This window comes from Sphaerodactylus townsendi, linkage group LG03 (assembly GCF_021028975.2).
Source record: "Sphaerodactylus townsendi isolate TG3544 linkage group LG03, MPM_Stown_v2.3, whole genome shotgun sequence".
NCBI classification, from domain to species: Eukaryota; Metazoa; Chordata; class Lepidosauria; order Squamata; family Sphaerodactylidae; genus Sphaerodactylus; species Sphaerodactylus townsendi.
The window spans coordinates 111,202,743-111,219,400 of NC_059427.1; the positions used below are offsets into that span (position 1 = coordinate 111,202,743).

At 43.4% G+C, this 16,658-nt stretch overlaps 1 protein-coding gene across 3 annotated transcripts in view; it reads right to left on the reverse strand.

The window, feature by feature from the left end:
• Positions 1–532: 532 nt before the first annotated feature.
• Positions 533–16,658, reverse strand: part of SHISA6 (shisa family member 6) — a 339,241-nt gene continuing 323,115 nt past the window's right edge. For 2 of the 3 annotated variants that reach the window (XM_048488407.1, XM_048488405.1), the window contains 2 exons: positions 7,317–7,469; positions 533–5,310 (listed from right to left, as the gene is read on the reverse strand). In XM_048488407.1, coding sequence (XP_048344364.1) covers positions 4,760–5,310; positions 7,317–7,469 — 704 coding nt within the window. In that variant the 3' untranslated portion in view covers positions 533–4,759. The remainder of the gene's footprint in view (positions 5,311–7,316; positions 7,470–16,658) is intronic. The other variant, XM_048488406.1, reaches the window with a different exon arrangement.

Consider the following 16,658-nt stretch of genomic DNA (forward strand, 5'->3'; position numbering starts at 1 on the left):
GTCACTAAGGAGCCAAGACTGGCTGTAATTGGGGGAGTATAAACTCATTGGCAAAACTAGTTTGCCCTGTGTAATGCATGAGATGATTTTAAAAAGTCAAGTGATTATGTGGGGGAAGAACTGTTCCTGCAGCTAGAAGGGGCTTTATATTTTATATGGCAGCCACTCGCCAAGCTGAACAGGCAGGCAAGCCGATGGTTCAATTTAAACCAGGCTTCCTTGCTAAACCCAACAAAGACTTCTGTGAATTGCCACAAGACATGGTTGCTGCGATTATGTGGGAGAAGGCGAAACCAGCAGATGCTGCCCAGGTAAGGGTGGAAGGGGAAGGCGAACCATGCTGGGAAAGGGTTAACATCGCCGGAAGAAAGGAGGGGCAAACCGAGATGTTAAAGGGGCTCGCCCTCCTTTGTGCCGGCCATGTGCTCGCCAGCTGACGATTTGCCCGCCCACTTCTCCCTAATTTTCTTTCTATATTAATGCATGCTTCTTTTGTCATAGCCTAGGAGCTGGGGATCTAGGCCTTCCCCTTGGGAACGGCAACAGCGGCAAGAGGTGACAGCCCCTGCCAAACAGGGCCAAGGGGGAACACCTCTTGCCAGGAGCGTCTGCCCGGCAGAGCCCCGTAGTAGAAAGAAGCTCGGGATGGGACACCCGCCCTGCAGGAGCTTCAGCACGTTACCCGTATGACCAGATCCAGACCCATGCTTAGCCTCACGCTTCTGCTCAATAAAATGGCTATGGCCAATTTATTACCCCAGCAATGCAGTGGTGTGTATTATTGGTACAGGGTTTTGCACAAAATGGGTCCACCCTTGGACAGCAACTGGTTACAGCAGAGATTTAAATAGCAGCAGAAACAACAAACCTTGGCATGCTGGTTCTGCCTGCATCTATGTATGTAGATTGTAGGATCACAGCTCATGTTTCCTGCTTCCATCCACCCACCTCTAAACCACACACAGCATGTTTAGTTAGTTGGAGCTACCCTCTAGCTGAGTATTTTTCTGGAAAACCATGAAGGAATTCTGTGTTCTGGCTAGTGAATGGACATTTTCTCCTCTCCTTCTAAGGATATTGATCTGCGGTAGGTAGAAGAATACAAGGAAGACCGAAGATCTTCAGGTCATGGGTGTGGAGCTAGGTTATAGGAGGAAAAAGAATAGCCAGAATGTTGCCTTCCAGGAATATTTCCCTCAAAGATCCCAGTTGCCCTGCTGGCTACTCAACTTCTTCCCATCTTGCATAATGTAAAACACCCCAGCTTAAAAATAAATGCTGTCCTCTTTGCCTGGTAGCCTCTGAACTTGTGTCTACAAATGTGTTCTTTGTAGGCTTAATATGGAACTATGTTTTCAAATTTCAGCAACTGAGGATGGAACAAAACATCTAGAATGGCAAGGTCTTACTTTTGCTTTTATGGCTGGGTGAAATGCAATATTTAATCTAAGTATACAGCACTGCAGTTTCATTGAGACAAGATACAAAAGATTCAGTGTTACCAGCACTTGAAGGCCACTTTTGCCTATGGTGCTCACAATGTTAGTGCACTTGTTCACCTCTTGAAAGTAACATGGCAACAGTGGTTGCTTTAATTGGGCTGACAGGCCAGATATCAGGATGCTCTGGCTCCTGATGAAAGTAGATTAGAGGCAAGCATTTCATCTGAGGCACTCAATTTAAGATACCACAGCATGGCTTTAAATACAAGCCATTGCTAATAAGACAGACTAAATCGAACTGGTCGCATCATCTAGCTGCCCTGTATCTGTCATATGAACCCATCAACCCACAGTGTTTGAAGCATTATTAAGTAACACAGATATCAGGGATCTCACTTGGGATACCATTGTGGCTCAGAGGTTTTGCGCAGAAGGATGTGCTGGTGATTCCTGTAAAGCACTTCAGCTGTCAAGAGATCAAAGCCTACTTTGCAAGTTAAAGAGGCAGCATGGTTGCCTCTTGAAAACACTTTTGCAGAGTTAGGGACCAGAGAGGAGGCATCACGTTACAGCTTTTGTTTGGCTACATAATTTTTGCCAACCACTCTGGCGATTTTTAAAGAAGACCCAATAGGCAAGAGCAGGGAGACCAATGCTACTTTACAGATTTTTTTTTAAGTGCAGCAGAACAGGAGAATTATCTACACAGAATTGGACAGAAGGGAATCTGCATTTCCCACTAGAATAGAGCTCAGACAGTGGGACTCAGGCAGGGGAAACTCAGGCAGTGGGACTCAGGCAGGCCCATTCATATCACTGCATGTGGCCCTTGTGGTTCCAGAACCAATTTTCTCTCACCCAAGTAATATCTTCTTGCTCCAGTGAGTCAAGGGTTTGCACATTTCCTCATATTTGTCATTGATGCAACCAACACTAACTCTTGCACACTGGAAAATAAAAGCAACACACATTTTATCCTTGAGATCCCATGTTCAAGACAGTGAAAGATTCTTATACTTCTGGGCAGGAGCCCTGGTATTACCTCTCCTGACTCTCAAAAACTAATTATCCGTATTGCTCACAATCGGAGGTGTTTTGAGAAAGCTAGGCTGAAGATAGAAAATTATACAAGTTACAGAATTATACAAGTTCAGAGGAGGTTGCTTCTCTCTTGCCCTTGACCTGACTCGTGTGCATTACAGTCAGCAATAACTGTCTCTGAACTCATGTCTGTGATTTGAATGCAGGACATGAGCAGCAGCTATAAATGGCCATTGTCTTCTGTTCCTTCTTGCCCAGTTTCTGTTAAGCAAAGCAGTGTTTCCAATGGCTCCAGTTCATGATCTACAAACACAAAATGCCAGTAAAAGCAGCCTGGTGGTTGCTTTTTGCAGGTGCTGGAATCAAAGTCCTGTTGTTGCAAAGTAACAGGATATCATCTTCACATGTGTACTTCTCTGGATTATGCAGAGTCCAATGAGCAAAGCTGTCTGAGGAGAATCTGATGATGAGAATGCAGCTCTTGCCCCTTTCTGCAAGGGTTAGCGATGGGTTTGCTGGCATTTTTTTTTTTTTACAGAAGACATGGCACAGAGAAAGCAGTAGCTCCAACTGAGCAGCCTACTTTTGGCCTTGCCTGCTTCTGGCCACACCTCAGTGGGGAGGTAGATGGGCCTTTTGGCACAAAGGTCTCTTGGCAGCGCCAGAGCATGCAGGAGGGCCAGATGGCCCAATTTAAGAACCTGGGATAGAATTTCAAAAAGTATTGTGGGAAGGCCAGGAAAACCAGGAAGGATGATTCGTGTCCATGTTTAACCTGTAAAAATGTATGGGGTACTATTAGATGAGAGAGTTCCAGGCACTGTTGTGCGGACTACCGTATTCTGGATTTGTAAATGCATAATGGTATTAATCAGTATTTCAGTGATTTATGCTTAGCCCCAATGTTTAATTACTGGATTGGAGATCTTCCAAGTGGGAAGATGGGGCATTTCAGAGTATATATTAATTGAAATTAAAATCTGTTTCCAACTGTACAAAATCCAACAAATGTTGGACCTGTGAGTATTTGTTTGAAATACTTTACAGACACTCAGTGTCTAACCGCCACTTCACAGTGGCTGTACAATGTACCCAATTGGTATATGAGATGCACAAGCATCTTTTGGATGGGATTCGAATGTAGCAAGTCTAGCATTCCAAAAATGTTATACAGCCATTCGATGAAAGGAGAACTCTATAAGAAGATAAATCTTTCTAAGAAAATCCTGTCAAGTAGCCAGTCCTTTGCAGAACTTCCCATGGATACTGAAAGGTGCAAGCTGGCAACGAATCAAGCACAGAATGAACTGTGGCCAACCTTCCACAAACTGATCATCGGTATATAGCTGCATTGTTTCTCTCACACTTTTACTGTATCTTTCTCATGGAGAACAACATCCTGAAGATAAAAATGGAATGCTATTAAGTGGTGTGAAAACAGGTGACTTTGGGGTGCTTCTTGCTACTGAGAAGTAGTTTCATTCTCAGTCTCATTCCACGTTTTATTTTACATTTCAGGGATTAACAGATGAGGACAGTTGGAAGAAGGGATGGGGCTGGCAAACACTGATTGGCAGAATTGTGCTTATAAACAAATCTATCTCACTCCTTTGTTCATCCAGAGGGCTGGCAATTTATAGGCACTGGAGTAGTTCTACTTTACAGAATCATGTAAAATAATGTGGCTTCCCATCCAGAACAACCATTGCTACTAAGCAGTGATACTATTGGCCACTGGAATTTCTCCCAGGAGCCAGGAAGAACAAAGGGATCCATGAAAATGGGTTACCACCTTCTAGTTTATGGGAAGGACTGCAGGTAGGATTGTCATCAGTCAGGGAGTTTCCTGTAAAATTCAACACCTGGGAAGCACAGGGGTCACAACAGGGTCCCACTGTGCTAGCTCTGGAGATTGCAAAATTTGCCTTACATCAATTGTATAAGTGACTTTTCTCTGTTTTCAGTGAAAGATTTGTTCAAATCAAGAGAGAAGGTGCAGGCAAGCCCTTGAAAGGAGCCATCATATGGCATGCCTTTCCTTGACAGAAACTGAGCATGTCAGGAACTCTTACCTGTATCTCTCCCTGTTCAGGTTTTCCCCCCCTTCATGTCAGTAACATGTAGATGAGTTTTCAAAACAACACAGACAGGACTGTTGGAAGAGTCTGTCTTTTCAGACATGGGATTAGAGGTTATCTTGGCCATAAGGCCACTGCAGTGTAGGGCACTGATGCCACCCCAGTCCAAATAGATTATCTACAATGCACAGTATCTGATCAAACAGTCACCTCTGTCTTGCTACCTGTGCGGTAATGATGGTGTCCTGGGATATAGTGTAGCTGCTCCACTGTGTTGTGCCGCCGGGAGGCGAATGCCTGGCGCTTGGCAGATGTTTGGTTCATACTCAAGGTGTTGTACAAGTTATTTGAGGCACTAGGATGGGAGTGCATCTTAGTCATCCGGTAACGATCCAAGACAGGTGTAGAAACAAAGACATCTGAGTGAGACAAAGCCCGTGACATAGACTGCTCTCCAAAACCTGAGTGCTCTGGAGACAACAGAGGGTCTTGGGAGTGCAGGCGTTCAGTGGACAGCAACTGTTCATCAGAGAGGATCCGCTCATAAGACATGCTGAATTCTTCCGGCATAACCCTTTCTGGGGACAACACTCGGTCCTGGGACATGGCCCGCATCACACGGCGTGGCCGCTCCCTTTGGTTGGTCTGTTTCTGGGATAGCTGGATGACATTGAGAGGGAGAGTCCCTCTTGCCGCTAAGTCAGGAAGGTGCCTCTTTCTTGAGTAGTATTCTTCAGCATCCTTGTCAGCTGTGAGCAGAAAGGAAATACAAAAACACATTAAGGTGTGGAAATATGACATACATACAAAAATGAAAGCAGAGAATGCATATGCCTTCTGGAATTCTGAAAAAATGTATAGTTTGGACAGTAGCATATGCAGACTAGAGGACTTCAAACATTGCAGCTTCATTACTTATCAAATGCACCTCTGTGCCTAACATACATGAATCTGGTTGCATCTTAAAAGACTAGCAATATTAATTCGAACAGAAACTTTCTTGAGTCAGAGCTCAGTTCATCAGATGTGTGAAAAGAGTGTTCTTTTTATACGAAGTCCAATGAGAAAAAGTAAACATAGTTACATCCATAGGTACATTCATTTTCATTTATAATCAATTATTGCAAACCAATTTAAAATAATAAATGAATGGCACAGCAAGTTGAAGAAGAATATGATCTTCTTTTGAAATCCTCCATGCACTTGGGCTGTATCAAAATGCCGGATTATTTTAGAGTATCGCGGGAGACATACATTGGACCTGGAAAGAAAAGATCCAATTCTGAAGGTGAACACTTAGCTACGTATATACTGCTGCGTTTTACATTGGCCCATTTAACTTGGTACTCTTTTGATGGAGTCTCCAAAGTCTCTTTCCAGACTAGATATCAGCTATTATTTGGACTAAACTTGAGTGAAAGGCAGATCATTATCCCTTCCACCAAACCTATAGATCAACACAAGAACACAGATGCTTGAACCTCCCCAAGTTGGGATATTGCAATGTTAAACAATGACTGGAACAGGGGCCTTGTGGTCCTATGGAGGATTTTGCATGGGGTCTCTTTTATGGCAAAGATTATGGCAAAATGTTTGTCTATTCACTGAGTATATAGAATCTGGAAAACAAGGCAATTATATTACAAATTCAGGTTTGCAGCCAAGAAAGGATATTGAATCCCATCAGGGGTTGCTCCACACCAAAATTATTCTGTGTAGCTCTTGTTGCTGCTGTGAATGCATGTAAGTTTTCTTCTCACTTTCCTTGTCTCAGCCCTTCATAACTGCCTTCCCCTCTCCCCAGTGAAGTGATTTTTCAGGCTTAAAAAACCCTTTGATAATACTTACAGGCTATAGTGTTTTAACATTATGACAATCTATTTCAATAATATACTAATTCCCAGATTTCATTCTTTAAAAAAAAACTAAAGGGTATTTCTCTCTGGTGACGTGCCTTAAGATTTTGGTTGCTGTTAAAAGGAGACCTTCCCCCCTCCCCTGCCCATGAAGTCACAGCTGACTTATGGTGACCCTGTGGAGTTTTCCCAGCAAGAGACATTAAGAGGCGGTTTGCCATTACTTGCCAAAATGAAAGCAGGGAACAAGTATATTGTTGCACTTGATCATTCTACTCTTATAGTGATATAGCTATTAAATCTTTTGAAAGCCCTCCCCGCCCCCCACCACTCTCCACTGGTGGAAGAAAATGGTCACTGTAGGCATTGAGGTAAGGAAAATGGTGCTGATATGCATAGGTCAGGAAAAAATGTAGGTGCTGAAAAAAATGTGCACTTCCCGATTGACAACACATCCAAAGGTGCTCCAGCTCAGATATTTCCAAAAAGATTGCATCTAGCAATGTATGGGAAAGACTGCAGCAAAGCAGGGGAAAATATGAAAGCAGAACAAATAGAGGATGACATCATGTGTATGCTCTCGAAAGCAGAGCTGCTGAAAGAAAACTAAGGCAAATCAAAAACCCCTTGTGAAAATATTAGCCATGGTTACACCCTGTGCATTGAAATGAATTTATTGCTACAGTTTGGGCCAGAATGCCTAGCTGACAATTCAGGTTGAGCTACTTGCTTCTAGAAAGAAAGTAGCAGTCATTTAATCACCTCCTGCAGGCTCTTCATCACAGAAAGTCACCATGAATAAGAGCTAAACAACAAAGGTGGCATATTGCCAGAGTTTGGGCTTCTCACCCTAACTATGCACATTCAGCAGCAAGGTAATGAAATGAACAGACACCTACTCAATCTCTTCAGGGAAGAATATTTACTTGGGTTAGTCTTGATCGCAGACTCATAGGATGGTGGGAGATGAGAGAGGTTCTGGAAGGACCTGGAGAAGGAGAGGTCGTAGGGCTCAGTTGCAGAAGTAAGAATACTGTTCATCCGTGGCTTTTCTGAGAGAGAGAAAGAGAGGGAGATAGGGAGTGATTACCATTAAAACCAAGCCACAAGGCCAATGAAGGAGAAACCAGTGTGAAATGCTTTAGCTACAGCCACCAGATCGCACTGTCATCAAATGGACTGTAATTCAAATTAACATTGGCCAAGTTGCAAACAAGAAACTCAGGGAAGCATCCACTGCAATAATTAATGGAGTCCAAGTGCATTGACTTACAGTCCAAGAATTGTCGCTATTTTGCCAAACTGATATTAGGAAGATGGATATGTACAGATATAGGTGAAAAAGCCACACATTTCTAGCTGTGTTGTGAAATGAATATGAATAAAAACAGCTCTCAGTTGAGTCCACAATGTGGAACAGATGCTTGTCAGCACTATTTATTCATAATGTGCTATTACAACATCTGTGAAGGTCACTCCTTCCTTTACCACATGGTTAAAGCAGAAGAAAATACAGCTTACCTCTAACCAAAGACTAAAAGTGCTGGCCTGCTCATCTCATTTTACAACAGATACAATTACAATGAAGTCAGACTGATCAGATTGCAAAATCTGAAATGTACAGAAACTATCAAGGCAGGGTAATATTGTATAATTCAACCTTTGCCACCAAACTATGATTCTTATCTTTTACAAATTAATGGTCCAGCTTGCCATTTTCATGACTAGCTGGAGGGCCCCATGGAGGTTCTTCCAAATGTCACCAAACCCCAGTAGATCATATACAGTGGAGTCTTCCAATCCTACCTCAGTTTCAGAAGAAGCAAATCACCTCTCCACATCATTTGTAATTTCTTCTTTTGGGGTCTTATCCCCAGTTTTCAGAACTAGGAACAGCAATTCTTGCTTGTTTTGCTCAGAGAAACAATTGCTCATTACTCATTCCTGAGAATTATCAAAATACTATTTTTCTTACTTATGGTAACAATGGCAACAATTACATCTGAGTCTATAAATGCTTTCAGCATACTCTTGGTGTAATTTTCTATTAACATACACATTGATCTATCATCTCATCATTTTAGTGATTATTTTCAAATCAGAAGAACAGCTTTGCATAGGATACTGGAGAGGAGCTTTGGCAACAATGCACTGCAGAGTTCAGTGACTTCAGCTCTGAAAGATTTTAGCTACAAATTGCAGCTAGGGGGTATGGGTGGCTCCAATCAGTTCGGTAAATTGCCATCCTGCCTTGTACCTCTTCTTTGACAAGGGCTAACTCAGACATTATCCAAACATTCTCAATTTTACACCAGAACTTCCTGACTCTGACTATAGAACTGCTTGACAGCTTCCACAACAAAAAACGAACACCTGCATCAAGAAGACAGCTTGGTACTTTAGGTGGCCGAACCACTCCCCTGCTAGAGGGTGCCAGGAGTGGCATGGGGAACATAAGAGCAAGACACTGTTCCACATGAAATGGGTGTCTCTCAAAGGAGTTGGCATCCACTTTGTGTCTCAAGGAATGGGGTAGGGGATGGGGGAAAGAGGTTGGTAGTTGGTACTTTTCCAGTGGCCTAAATATAGGCCTCACTGTACAGAGAGGTCACTAACCTCTATTTGTCAACCCAAAGCTCTGAGCCAACTTTTGTTCATTTTAATTGACAGCCATTTCAGTACTCTTATGCATCCATCACAACCAGTGGTACTTCAGAAAATAAGTGAGCTAATTCAAATCATCTAGCAACTGAATATATCCCAAATATTAATTGGCATTCCTGCTAAATAGTTCAAAGCATGAATGACCATCACAAATGTTAGTCTGTGCACCAGAAAACAGTTCAAAATATTCTCTGGCACCCTAATGGGCCATCACCCCTCTCCTTTTCTTATGCTTGGACCCTGGATAAACAATCAATTATTTGTCTCTGACTTACCTGCCACCTTACCTCATATTGCCTCAGGACTCATTTTATGATATAAATATTAGTTCTTTGGCCATTTGTGTGTGTTTGTATGGGCTTGTCTCCGTGTATACACCTCCATTGCATGTGGGCCTCTGGCCATTTCTCTCTCTTCAGCACTGTCTTTGTTTGACCTCTCATCTTCTAGACTAGTAAATATTACCCATCCCTGAAATCTACAGTGGAACCTCGGTTTTCAGCGACATCGGTTTTTGCTGATTTTGGTTTTCGCCGATCGTCGCCAGCTGTTTTTTGCCTCAGTTTTTGTCGGTTGCCTCAGATTTAATCGGTTTGCTGACAAAATCTGAGGGGACTTTTGCATAACTTTGCTGCACTGTTTGCGTTGCGCCTGCGCAGACAGTGTAGCCTCGGTTTTTGCTGATAGTCGCTGGACGGATTACTGGCGAAAACCGAGGTTCCACTGTATATTGTACTTCTTCCCTTTCTCTCTAGTTTGCTCTTGAATGTATTGTGTGTATGTTTATATAATAAAAACATATACAATTGGAATTTTAGTTTTTGTTTTATTAATAAAAAAGTCTTATTCTGACAACAATCTCTTTATTTAAGAGGTTCCATTTGGATTATCCTTGTATAAACAGGTTATCAGTTTCAGTTACCCTCTCTTGTTCTGTTCTCATCTCCCCAACTGAATATAGAGACAGCCTGTTTAGGGTAAAAGTACAAGAAATCTTTTGCAGGTCTGTTGTCATTGAATGAGCATGTGGTTTGCATGCAGAAGGTCCCAGTTCTGATCCCAGTAGCTCCAATGAAAAACATTTCAGATAGTATGATACCTTCCTGAAACCCTAGAGAGGTGCTTCCAGTCAGAATAGACAATTCTGGGCTGGGCAGATCAACAGTCTGACTCATTATCAGTCAACTTCACACATTTAGGGGACAATTGTTTTAAAAAGGACATCTGAATACTGGGAATCCCTTTTTGATCATCCTTTCTTTCTCACAGTCAGGTGGTTGGATAAGTAATAACATAATATGTGATGCTGATGTCACCCTTCTGCCTCTCATGGCACACATCCCACCTTATTATCTGAATCTCTGGTTTACAGAATTTGTGCAGGTGATCCAGGAAAGACTATCAGATTGTTGAACAGAAGCAATTAGTAGAAAGGCCTGAATCCAGGATTGGGACTCTGGTGCTGCGCTTTGAATGCAGCAGGTACCCTTACTGAAAACAAGCGTTGGCAGGAAGGAATGCAGAGAAATCCATGACAAAGACAACATTCCTCTCCAGCCTTTCCAAGTCTTTAATGAGTACATCTGTACAATTTCAATATAAGTTGGGCCAGCTGCCAAGACTTCATACTCAGCATTTGTTTAGGTGAGCCTAGGCCAGTGGTGGCGAACCTTTGGCACTCCAGATGTTATGGACTACAATTCCCACCACTGGCCTAGGCGGTCATAGCTTAGGAGGTCACAAGAGCTCATAGCATTCTAAATTCACAGTTCACAGAAGATAAGAGAAAATTATTAGGACTAGATAAGGCAGAAAATACAATGGAACAATTGTAGGTAGCCATTTAGAATCAAATTTTTGGGCAGTCTTCTATCAATGGGAGTACTTTAACATAAAATTGCCCTGCAAGGTGTAACTACTGAGAAAAAACAGGCCCATAAGCTCTTTGACCTTATCTGAGCAGCCTGCAGGCAGAGTTTGTTTGGTATTGAAATCACATCCCTTTGTTGCAGATCAGATCAAATGAAAGAAGCCGAAGTTTAAAATCGTCTTTCATCAGCCCAAGCTGGAGGAGAAAGGCCCGTCAAATTATAACATTTATATCACCCAGGTGTTAAGGTATTAAAATAGGAAGCGATAAAAACATTAAAAATAGCAGCTGTGCTTGCCATGAGCAAAGCCTCAGATAATCAGGAGACAAAATGAGGTGGAGGGTCCTTCAGGTTGGTGTCTGTTGTAGTGCAGGACTGCCTGGGAAGAGCCAGAGGCCAATTGCAAACCCACACAAACAATACAATGATAAACCAGTGAGATGAAAGCGTCACAACCAGATTTGCCTAAAGAGTGTACCTTTTAAATCATATGGATTTTGTACTTTTTTTTGGAAGCAGAAGGTGCCTGTGACACCACTCTGACCAACCATTCCGAAGGACTGATCCTAGAAAAGCACATGCCCTGACTGATGCTAGCTGGACAGTCTAGCCGGGCCACCACAAAGAGAAGGCTGTTGAAGAGCACAGGTCCTTCTTGGCCACTGCGAGGGGATGTGGAGGTAGGGTTTCCAGATTCAGGTTAGGAAACTCTTGGAGCTTTGGGGATGGAGCCTGGGGAGGACAGGGGGTGCAATGCCATAGAGTCCATCTTCCAAAGCATCCCATTTTCTCCAAGGGAACTGATCTCTGTAGTCTGAGCTGCAATTCCAGGGGATCCCCAGATCCCATGTGGAGGGTGGGATCCCTAAGTTCAATCAGCATGAAGGCCCTAGGCTGTGAAGAGCTTTACAGTTAACAGCCAGCACTTTGAATTGGGTCCAGAAGCAAATGAGTAATTGGTGCAACTGACTCAGCGCTGGAATGATATGTTCCAAGCACCTGATCCTAGAAGGGACACTTGCTGCCACATTATGTGAAGCTTTTGGGATCTCTTCTAAGGCAGCCCTACATATAGCACATTACAGTAGTCCAGTATGGAGGTTACAGTAGCATAAATCATCATGGCTAGGATGTCAGAGTCTAAATAAGGAGGCAGCTTATGAGCTAGATGCAATTGAAAGAAGGTGCTCTTTGCATCCGTGCCAACCTCTGCAAACAGCTCTGTATGGCAGTATATTTTTTTTCAGGAAGCTTCCTCTAGCAGCTAATCAAAGCCTTTGTCCTTTGAAGTTGCAGTCCTAGTATCAAGAGATTCTTCTTGTCTCTCAGAAATTTGTCCTGTAAGCCTGTGTAAATTCTTCCGGAATCTCTTGGGATTCTCTTCTTGGACATGAATGGGCCAGATGGAGAATACTCTGAGCCCGTTGGAGGGTTCTGTGAAGCTGCCTCTGCCTCGCAAATCAAATGGTTTGCCAGCATTTTCTGCCTCATCTATGTGGCCTGTTTCATCAGTAACCATATGTCAGACCTGGCTGCCGTCTGAGGAAATCCTTGTGTCATCCTGCCGTACAGGATGAGCTTCCCCCTTCTCCTCTCTCCCTTCCCCTCCCATTTGTATTCTGCAACCACAACAGAAGAAAAGGTTTTTTTTAATGCAGCTTCCTGACATTTAGCTGTAACAAGAGTTTTGTGCAACTATCATAATACTAACCCAATTTGATATTGCACACGTTTACTTGTCCCCTCCGCTCTCTGGGAGGGAGGCAAGGTTGAGACAGCAAGACACTGCAAAGTTACCTTCTAACAACTAGGCTTTCTCCAAATGATCCATTTCACTCCTATCTACTTCAGCCCACATCTGATAGGCTGATTCTGCAATTAGGCAACACCTTTCCACTTAGCAGGCAGCAGAAATCATCGATTCAACAGTGCACTGTAAACAGAGACTTCATCAGCATGGAGGTATTTCCTCCACTCCAGTGCAGCAGAAAGGAAATCTCATTGTATCCCACATCAATGATCTGCATTGGGGTGATTAGTAATTCAAAACAGCATGTGTACTAGTGTTTAAGCATAGACCAAGCGCTGGGGAATGAGGAAGCTTGCTAGAAACATCCGAGTCACAACATGAAACAAGAAGAGCTGCTATTTACACAAATATTCCCAAAATCTGAAAAGTCAAAGGGGGTTGTTCACAGATGCATATTTATCATTTGGTGGCTACAACTTCAAATGGTCACTGGCACGTCTAAAAGAAGCACTGCAGACCAGGTCATAAATCAGGATGTCCGATGATAGATGGGGGAGGGGCTGTTGCTTAGTGGCAACACACATCCTTGGCATGCAGAAATTCCCAACTTCAGTCCTGGGAACCTATGAGCACAGGTTTCAGGTAGCAGAGCCTGAAATCGTGGAGAGTCGCTGTCAGTATGAGTAGGCGATACTGAGCTGGATTGACCAATGGGCTGATTCATGAGAAGGTAGTTTCATACGTTCATCACATAGACAATTTTCAAGTGATCACAGAGAGCTTTTCAGTGAAACTGGGGATGCACATTCACCTATGTGAATCAAGAAATGAGTAATCAAGAGATGTCTGCACATGTTTGAACCAGCCCCAAATGTACACTTGGCAGAGAATGCACGAAGTATCTATTCCAGAGTTTATCCTTAGTTGTACCCCAGAGCTCTAATCAAAGTTGTGTGTGTCCATCTCATGTCAAGCATGCTTGTGCTCTGTATGGCAAGTGAATATAACAGTGGATACAACCAATGATAACTGCTATGTGTTAGCAGTTTGCGAAAGCTTAAAATTAAAAGTATTTGTCCCTTTCATAAACCTGCCAGCAAAACTCATCATACAGGCTACGCCGAGTTCAGAACTTTTGAGGAGGCAAGGCACACTTGGGCAACTGCCTGGAGTGTGCATATCAAGACTGTGCAAGACAGCTAATTGCCTACTTTGCATGAAGCATGTGAAATTAAGTGCCCCACATTTATCTAACGGGCTTGCATGAAATCAGAGCAGCTTCTCCCCATCTGTTTTGCCATTCAGTCAATCAGGAGTCTGCAAATGAGAGGTCACCTTGAAACCTATCACCCGAACACCAAAGAATCAAGTGAAATGGCTGGGGAAGTTGTCTTATGCATAATGTAGGCTGCAGCCAAGGTCACTATTTGATAGGTTTCTGCTGGAAGGGAAAGTACATGCATTTTGTTACACAGTGGCGAGGTAAGGGAAAAGGTCCCTTTGCACTTATCTGTCCAAATGCCTGTTTTCCAGGCTTAGCTTCATAACTTCTTGGCTTTCAGTCATGTGCCTCTGCATTGTCGAAGGCTTTCAGGCCAGATTCAACTGGTTGTGGTGGATTTTCCGGGCTGTGTGGCCATAGTCTGGTAGAACTTGTTCCTAACGTTTCGCCTGCATCAGTGGCTGGCATCTTCAGAGGTGCATCCCAGAGAGAAATCTGCCATGCATCCCACCCCAAAGCAGCCATTTCCTCCAGGGGAAGTGATCTCGGTATTCTGGAGGTTAAGTTGTAATTCCGGGAGATCTCCTGGTTCCACCAGGCAGCTGGCAATCTTATGTGAAGTAAATCTGCCTGAGAGATCATTACTTCCCCAAGACCACCTAGTCAATGTCCTATCCAGTCCTAGCAACGATCTGAGCTTGTGAATCTTCCGTCAGAGATGTGCACAGTACGTTATATTTCTTATATGACATTATTCTTCACATTATGTTTCCTAAGACACAAGCATTACTCATACCAGGCCTGAGAGTTTTTCTGTCAGGATAGTTCATTAGAAGGAATACAGTGTTCATGTTTCAGAGATACTGTGATCACCATTAAAACATTACAGTCCCTGCTCACTGACAATGAAGACATCACATATATTTTTGACGATTCTTCTATTTCCCACCTGTACTAAGGCCTGACTTTCTCTCTGTGTTTGCAGTGGACCGGCCTAGTGAATCTGCCAGAAAGATTTAATTGATGGTGCAGAAGGCTAAGGACTGTTGTCCCTGCTGAGTTTCAGCAACAAATCTCTAGTGGAAATTAAACTGAATAGAATGCAGTTCATTTTAGTTTACACTACTGAGAAACATCACTTGTGTCTCTTGTTCAGTTCTAGGCTCCTCCTTCAGGAGGAGTCAATGTCTTTATTACTCAACCAGCTGATGCAGTGGCTGCTTTAACACCCTTTACAACAACAGGGCTATAAAGAAGTATTTTGCTTCTAAAATGCAAAGTGTCCTTTGAGCAGAATGCAACTGTGACGGATTAGGTTATTAAAAGGTTAATTAGCAAAGGTGCAGTTAACCAGGACAAGAGCATCCCAGAGATAACCAGAGTGCAACCAGCAACCTGATTGGTTGGGCTGTAATGCAATAGCTGGTAGCCACAGATAGGGTGCGCTGTCTGCTATAAAAGCAGGAAGAAGCCTGTCAGTGAGCAGAGAGAGAAAACTCAGAGTCTGGAAAGCAGACTGAGAGTCAGTGTGACAGAAAGAGATCCCTGTCATTTCATCAGAGTCAGTCGAAGGAGATAGTGCCTAAGGGCAAAGAGAGCCAGAAACAAAGGGGGATAAGGCAAAGGGGGGCTTGTATTCTCAAAGATCTCAGACTGAGGGAAGACAGCCTTGTTTCCACAAGAGGCTAGAGGCTGGTTGGTGGGAAACAAGAGGGCTTGTAACTGAAACAGCCAAACAAACTGCTTACTCCATAACCATTAAGAAGTGCTTGCCTAAAGTAATGCTTACGTGCCTCTCTGAACCATCATCCTGAGAAGAGAAGTTTGTTAAAATAAAATCTAGTTTTTGTGTTTACTCATTCAAAAGCCTCTCTCTATGTTCCATTTGGTTCCGTTTCTGGTGGCAGCTTTATATCTAGTTTAGTGTACCCTGACAGGATTTTCTGTTTAAGAGGTTTGTGTGTGCATGAGTTGGGGGGAGTGCCTTAGGCCAATAAAGTCAGCTACCCAAATATCCATCCTCAGGAACAGGCTTCCCTCCCTTTTTGGGGCCGCTGTCTTCCCTCAGGGAGTGGGTGCTGTTACACCAGGATTCACACCAGCAATTCTTCCTTGAGACTGCTGCATCATTCAGTGATCAGCCCTTCACTTGTCTACCCCAGGGATCTGGCTCTGTGAAGGGGCCTGGGTGGGAACAGCTAGTTGTTGAGCAGGTGTCTCTGAAGGCGTTGTGTGGGAGTAGGAGCATGTTCTTTATTTACTTTTTAAGCTTCCACACATATTTGGCATAGATTTTTCCACAGCTCTTCAATCAATGCCATCTGCGTCTGTCACCTAGCAAGAGCAAGAGCTGCCACCTCGAACAGATGCAGGCTTGCCTCTTGCTGCTCATGTAGTTTCTGCTGCTTGCAGTTTGGGAGACTATGGCCCCAGCATTTCTTGTCTCTTTCATACACTCTTCTGCTTTGACTGCCCAAGGTTCAGGCAAGGAACATGTTCCAACGCCACAATGTGCTCTCGTGGGGAAAGAAAATAACTCAAGTAATGTGGAGCATTTTGCAGTTTTTCTTTGCACTCTTGTGTGCTTTTCTAGAACTATTACCCTGGTGAAGTCAGAGCCAAAACCGAAGGACTGTGAATGTTGATAAAGCCACATCATTCCAATTGCTTGGTGATACACCCACAAGGATGTCAAAAGGGTGCAAGTTGCAAGGGACAAGTCCCATCTCTGACA